The sequence below is a fragment of the Ammodytes marinus genome (assembly GCF_949987685.1).
Source record: "Ammodytes marinus genome assembly, chromosome: 25".
NCBI classification, from domain to species: Eukaryota; Metazoa; Chordata; class Actinopteri; order Uranoscopiformes; family Ammodytidae; genus Ammodytes; species Ammodytes marinus.
The window spans coordinates 893,407-900,906 of record NC_137229.1 but is presented as its reverse complement, the minus strand read 5'-3'; the positions used below and the strand labels follow the sequence as shown (position 1 = coordinate 900,906).

Below are 7,500 nucleotides of genomic sequence, written 5' to 3'. Positions count from 1 at the left end.
GAAAGATAAGAAGGAAGAAATGAAAATGAGGGGTTAATTAAAATAAAAAATGTACGTTAAATAACTTTTTGTTATTCTAGGTGTGTGTACTACATGTTCAAGTGGGTGGGGTGGGTGGGATATTGTTGTTCGTATGTGTATGTAAACAAAAAACAACAAAGACCATGGATATGTCTGCTAAAATGTATGCTTCTATACATTATAGTATATTCAGTGTTCATAAACATTTCCAAATAAAAAAAGTATACAAAAAATAAATAAAAAATTGTTTATTATGTTCCTTTTTTGGCACTATCTAATATCTATACCTAATCATGTGTAAATCGTAATCATATTAGAGTCCAATATTTTTCCTAAAGAGATTTTAGATTTTTCATTTTATAAATCAAAAAAATACTTTCTGTGGAAAAGATAAGAAGAAAATAATATATAATATGTTAGACGCTGCAGGGGAATAGAGTGACATTTTTAACTTGTACATTGCATTATGAAAAAAAGGTCAGAAATGTAGATGTTGAGTTAAAATCGTTGGTTAAGGCCAGAGTTAAAATCTTAATTTCCTTTTTAAAACGTACCTTAAACTTGAATCCTTTATCACCATGAACAATTACAAAAGCAGGATTAAGGACTATTTAACCACAAACTGTACATGCCCGGTTACTGAACACTGACTTACTGCCAATGAGATTGATGCTTTGTGACTTTTTATTTTATTTTTATTTTTTATTGTGTTTTGTGTCTTGTTTTAAGTGTGACATTTTGTTTTTTTAATGTGAATCTTTTATGTTTTTATGCTGCCTCCTTCTTGGCCAGGACTCTCTTGAAAAAGAGATTTTGAATCTCAATGAGTATATTCCTGGAAAAATAAAGGTTAATAAAATAAATAATAAATAAAAAATGAATGTCCAAGGTTTGTAAAGAACAGATTGTGATGAATACAGCCTCTCATTTTATAAATAAAACTATTGTACAGGTCTTAAAAATGTCAGCATGTTTAAAAGAACAAAATGTCTCATAAATCAGACAATGAACAACATATGAACAAATACTTCTGTAATAACCTTCAGAATAGTGCTGAGAATGATTATTATATGACAACGGGCTTTAGAAGTTGAGATTTGTGGTTCAGAGTATTGAAAAAAATAACTAATGTTGAGATCATGTCCGTTAAAGGTGGTTGTATAGGAGAAATATACAGACGCAAACAGACAAGGTTTAGTCAAATAAACACCTGAATGTACATGTTGGACCTTTTGATTTATACTAGTATGAAAGAAGACATGTTATGGAAGATGAATAGATTTTTAAAAGTCTCAAAATTGACCAATTCTTGAAAAAAACACTGTTTTTGTTGGACACAATGTAAACAGTGTTCATACGTCACATGATCCAGAGGCACGCGCAGCACTTTGACAGCGCTGACCGTTACTAGCTCGCTAAAATAAAACTCACTAACGTCAACAACACACATTAACCACCAATATAAACATTACAAACAGTGAAGTTATGAAGTTTATTCGTTTTTACCGGATGAAACTGTTGTTGTGTTGTTGTCGAATAGCAGGCTACCGACTGTCAACGGTTTAAAAAAACGGTTAATAAGGGACAAACTTCAGGCTGGACGCATATTTGTTGTCATGACGTCACCTCGGTTGGTTAACGAGCCTTTCCAGCGACCGTTAAAAAGCCCCGGTGGTGAGAAAATGACCGTAAACCGTGAAAAATAACGAATATTATCCGCCTGAATCACCGTTAGCCTGATAGCAGCATCGGATGTTGTTATGAATCCGGGTCACGGAGGTAAACTGAAATCTCGCGAGATTTTCTGATGATGCTGGGCAAGAACGTCCGTCAATGCAAAGATGTGATGTTAGAAAGATGATCCACTACGTACCAAATTTTTCATTTTCCTTTATTTAACCTCGAAAGATCAATTGAGGGGTGACCCTCTTTTACAATGACGTCGAGTTTGTACAGATACACAATATACAATGAGAATACATAACAAGTTTACACACACACACACACACACACACACACAAACACAGACAACAACAATTTAAAACATTCAGATCAATTGAATGAGAGACATAATAGCCTAATTAAAACAGTTACAAGTGTAGAGGGGCTGATTCAAAATAATAATTTTAAATTGGTTAACAGTTACATAATTTTCCTGAAAAAACTTAGAATTAGAATCTGTCTGTGTTTGTTTGTGTGTGTGTGTGTGTGTGTGTGTGTGTGTGTGGTGTGTGTGTGTGTGTGTGTGTGTGTAGACATAGAATGATGTTTATTTTACTTTAATTGGAATAACCTTAAACAAATCAGGACATCTAAGTGAAAGTGTCACCCTTAGTGTTGTCACACTTCCTGATATTTTCACAAATTCTAATCAAATCAATCCCTGCGTTCCAAATCACATACTTTTTCTTTTTACTACACTACATACTAAAGTACAGAAGAGTTTTAGTCTTTTTACTACACTACATACTAAAGTACAGAAGAGTTTTAGGGCCACAGGAGAGAAACAGAAATCCGATAAGGAAGATTTTTTTTTCATTATGTAGAGAAATGTCAAGAATAAAGACGAATACTCCAAAATGCTATTGGAGTTAGTGTGGCATCTATGTATTTTCAGCATACTACAATTGTCATACATGTATTGGGACTACCTAAAATCTATTTCTGGCATACTAAATAGTAGGGAAGTATGGGGATTGGGACGCAGGGATAGAATAATATTGACCAGAGACGATCTTTGTTTTGGAGCACAAGGAACTTTCTGGCACCGAGAACGCGCGAGCTGCCGTCTGTCTGCAACGCATGCGCAGTGGGGATCAAATAAAGCATAACAGGACATCAGACGGACTGGTTTTCACATTAAAAGCTTAGAATTCAAACCGATAATAAACCCCTAAAATATCTCAATTTATTTATTATATTTATTTTTCTTAATAAAGAGTATTTGCAAACATATACAGGTAATGTCAAAATCAGCTTTATTTATAGTATTCGCAAGCATAGGCCTACAGGTAATTTAACTCCTTTCTTAGGTTGCTCTTAAATCAGTAACGTAAATTCAGCTATTTATAGGCCAAGGTAGGAGACACACACACACACACACACAGAGAGAGAGAGAGACACACACACACACACACACACACACACACACACACACACACACACACACACATACACACACACACACTGACACACATACTCTTACAGTCACACACACACACACACACATACACACACACACAGTCAGACACAGAGCCACGCAGAGAGAGAGAGAGACACGCACACACACACACTGTTAAACACACACACACACACTGTTAAACACACACACACACACAGTCAGACAGAGACACGCAGAGAGAGAGAGAGAGAGAGAGACACACACACACACACACACACACATACACACACACACACACACAGAGAGAAAGAAGAAGAGGTAATCTGCAACAGGATGAGACTAGTTCATTCAAATGGACTAATTAGCATAACTGGAAAACATCCACCACCAGTTAATGTGAACACTGTCAAATACATGGGGTACACTAAAAAAAGGGAACAGGTTATCGATAGTAATACTCTGATTAATCTAGCAAGTGGACCAAGCAGTGGAGGATATTTTAGACAATTCCAGAAGGAGGCAGTACTGCGAAATGTTGAATGCAAGCTGCTGTAAAACGCCTCAGAAAAAGGAATACAGGCGTTTCAACCAAGGGAAACTAATTTTTTTTGTTTGAAAATATATAGGTTATTTTTTTTTAATTATTAGGCTACTATTTATTTTTTAACTAGGAGTTTTTTTTCCCCCACAATATGTTTATTGTAGTTTTTACACTCATACACGAACAAGCACTTGCACCATCTTAATAAGAATACATCTCAAGTAATTACTTTTAAAAGAAAAGGAATAAATAATTATAATAAAATATATATATCAAAATAAAATTTAAAATTAATTAAAAAAAAAAAAAAACGTTTCATCTGTCATGATAGTCATGTAGCCTACTCCCAGAAAACTTGAGGTCTGCTGCAACTCTCAGTTCTTTTAAATCGAGTCTGAAGACTTTTTTGTTTCCATTTTAACCTGCAATTTTTATTTTATTTGCTTCTTTTATTCGCTTTTAAATGTTTTATAATGTGCTTTATGTATTCTAATCTTGCCCCTGTAAAGCACTTTGAGTGGCCTTGTGTCTGAATTGTGCTATATAAATAAACTTGCCTTGCCTTGCCTTGCCTTACTGTATGGCTTTTTTTTTTACATGTAGATTGTTATGGAAACCACAAATCATTCCAGTTGGTGGCGGTAATGCACCAAAACCTCAAAAAAAATTAATATTAAAAAAGAAGAAGACGTAGAAAGAAACTACAGTGGTTTTATTGTGGAGGGGCGGCCACTGGAAGCGACCGTTGGAGCTGTCATGGTGGACAGAACTGTCAGAGGAAAACGCTCCGCCGTGCGATCTCACGGAAGATGCTGAAAAACCGGGAGCTACTGGTAAGTTTAGACAACAGCAGACTTTTCCTTTTGTGTTTTAACAATGGCGGTAGGCTTTAAATCCAATATTAACCACCCTACTGCTGAAATAAGCACATTTTTCTGATCACCGACACCCTCTGGAGGTCGGTAACCCGGCGCCGTGGACCTATGATCGGGGGATTGTTTGAGTTAACGTCCTGGTGTTATGAAGAATTCTGTGTGCCTGCTGAAAATTGCACCCAAAAAATTGTAGTGATTTTAAAAAGCGAAATTCTGTTTGAGAACTATATAATATTCTTTGTCGGTGTTTGTTGTTTGTCAATGATTTTTAATGGGTTTGTATGTGTTTTTCAAATGTAGGAAAAGGAATATCCCATTGTGAAAGTGTATTCGATAACGTAAGCTATGCGCTGATAATAAAACCATTATTAAATATATGAAAATCACACTAAAGAATAAAAAAAACTCATAATCATTTATGGTTAAACGATAGCATGCATACATACACATAAATACAGTTAAATTGTGAATGCCTTATTCGGCAAAGGAGGGATTTATAAAGGTGGGTGCAATTTTCGACAGGTATGCAGATGTCAGCATAACACCTGTAAAGACCTCTCTGATTTTGCGTTAGCTTGATGTGATGCCACCGCTAACGTCAGATTAGACAAGGGAGCGCGTGTGAGTGATTTTATTGTTTGTTGACGTGTTGGTTTGAGAGTTATTTGTTGTTGTTGTTGTTGTTAAAGGAGTTGAAATGTTTACTTCTACCGGTGGTCCTTGTTGTGTACATTTGAGCCGGTTAGCAAGCGAGCTAACTGTGGCTAACATCAACATTAACCTCCTGTAGGCTATTTGTGTGTGTGTGTGTGTGTGTGTGTGTGCGCGCGCGTGTGTGTGTGTGTGTGTGTGTGTGTGTGTGTGTGTGTGTGTGTGTGTGTGTGTGTGTGTGTGTGTGTGTGTGTGTGTGTGTGTGTGTGTGTGTGTGTGTGTGTGTGTGTGTGCGTGTGCGTGTGTGTGTGAATAATGCCTTTATTGGTATCAAAATGTAGCCTATTTAACCAATCATTTATCAGATAATTGAATCAGTCGTTTGTGTTTAGTTATCTAAACCGTTGAAATCAGTTCAAGGATTAGGTCAACTAAAATCAGTGTATGGTTTTCTTAGTGTGTGTGTGTGAGAGAGAGAGAGAGAGAGAGAGAGAGAGAGAGAGAGAGAGAGACAGAGAGAGAGAGAGAGAGAGAGAGAGAGAGAGAGAGAGAGAGAGAGAGAGAGAGAGAGAGAGAGAGAGAGAGAGAGAGAAAGAGGTGTGTGTGTGTGTGTGTGTGTGTGTGTGTGTGTGTGTGTTTGTCACTTGGACTGAACGATTTGGTGAAAATATTTGGGGATATTAAAGTAGCTATGCAGAACTTTTTTATTTATTTTTTATTTTAAATCAACGTATGCATTTCTTACTTTAAGTGTGTATCTCATTTCATACAGTTAACGGCACTCTGCTATGTAAACAATAGTATGAATACTACAGAGTAAAATGATATGGCAGGACACAAAATACAGAGGCTGCGTCCCAATCCCCATACTATCTACTATTTAGTAAGGTAGAAAAAAAGATTTAGGATGTCCCGATTCTTGTGGCCAGATTTAGTATGGTTAGAAATACCCGGATGTCTACCAAATCCGTCCGAGATTTTTGAAGTGTTGAAATCAGCATGCTATTTGGGGCGATTCTGACCCACAATCCAGTGCGCACCGGAAGCGACGTCACATCGACGGAGCCTCCGTATGAAAAACAACCGGGGATGAGACGGATATAAAAGCAAGAGGCAAGATCAAGGAGCCATGTTAGGATGAAATAAATAAGTAAAGGTATGTCCCAATTGTAGCATACTGCATCCCAACTAGATACTGTTTATGGTCGGATGTAGTATGTAGAATAGAGAAAAGAAAGAGGAGGAGATTTGGAATGCAGGGAGGGAGATAGTTATTTTCTTCTAATATATTTGCCTGGTAAGACATCAAATATTTACTCATGTATTTCAAATCAAAATGGAAAAGTACGTCAAGGTCAGTTGTCAATATTTACCTTGTAACCTTAACAATGATAACCTTAGATAACCTCCTCGCCCACAGAATGCATTTAAAGGTGCAGTGTGTAACTTTGGGTGTGTCAGAGAAGTGAAACATTTTCTAAGGTATATTCTCCATAACTGAATAAACAAAACTTTCCTCACAGGAAAATTTGATTATTTTTTTTTCAACACTAAAAATCTCGGACGGATCTAGTAGGCATCCGGGTATTTCTAACCATACTAAATCTCGCCACAAATCGGGACATCCTAAATATTTTTTTTCTACCAAACTCAATAGTAGATAGTTTGGGGATTGGAACGCAGGGTAAGGCTGTGTTGGTAAAGCCTTACTAACGCGACGTCCTACTCATACTAATTTTGACATCAATTTGAGTATGTTGTGGTTGTGTATGCGAGTTTGTGTAGACGAGAAATGCCCGGATGAGTACTTATACTTCCGGGGAAGATTTTGTGTATGGATCGATAGGATACTTTTCCTACTCAACCGCCCCACAATGCATTGCGTCTTTTAAATGACACAGAATTTTTTTTTTTATTCTTTATTGCTTCTGTATACTTCAGTGTAAACGGTCCGACGAACCTCGCTTAAACAATGGATGGTTAAGTAGACAGAATGTAGTATTTACATGTAGAGTATGTAGGAGGGAGGACGTTAGTAGGGCGTTTAGTATGAAGTATATACATGTTGAGTATGTAGGAGGGAGGACGTTAGTAGGGCTTTTAGTATGAAGTACATACAGGTTGAGTATGTAGGAGGGAGGACGTTAGTAGGGCTTTTAGTATATAGTATATACATGTTGAGTATGTAGGAGGGAGGACGTTAGTAGGGCTTTTAGTATGAAGTATATACAGGTTGAGTATGTAGGAGGGAGGACGTTAGTAGGGCTTTTAGTATGTAGTATATACATGTT

At 36.7% G+C, this 7,500-nt stretch overlaps 2 protein-coding genes across 2 annotated transcripts in view; one reads left to right on the top strand and one right to left on the bottom strand.

Annotated features, from left to right (window-relative positions):
* Positions 1-1,757, bottom strand: part of pik3r4 (phosphoinositide-3-kinase, regulatory subunit 4) — a 39,908-nt gene extending 38,151 nt beyond the window's left edge. The window contains 1 exon segment of the mRNA XM_080053377.1: positions 1,528-1,757. The gene's annotated coding sequence lies outside the window, so the exon portion shown is untranslated.
* Positions 1,758-4,437: 2,680 nt separating this feature from the next.
* Positions 4,438-7,500, top strand: part of atp2c1 (ATPase secretory pathway Ca2+ transporting 1) — a 49,805-nt gene continuing 46,742 nt past the window's right edge. The window contains 1 exon segment of the mRNA XM_080053315.1: positions 4,438-4,516. Within this exon segment, the coding sequence (XP_079909441.1) occupies positions 4,493-4,516 (24 nt within the window). The 5' untranslated portion in view covers positions 4,438-4,492.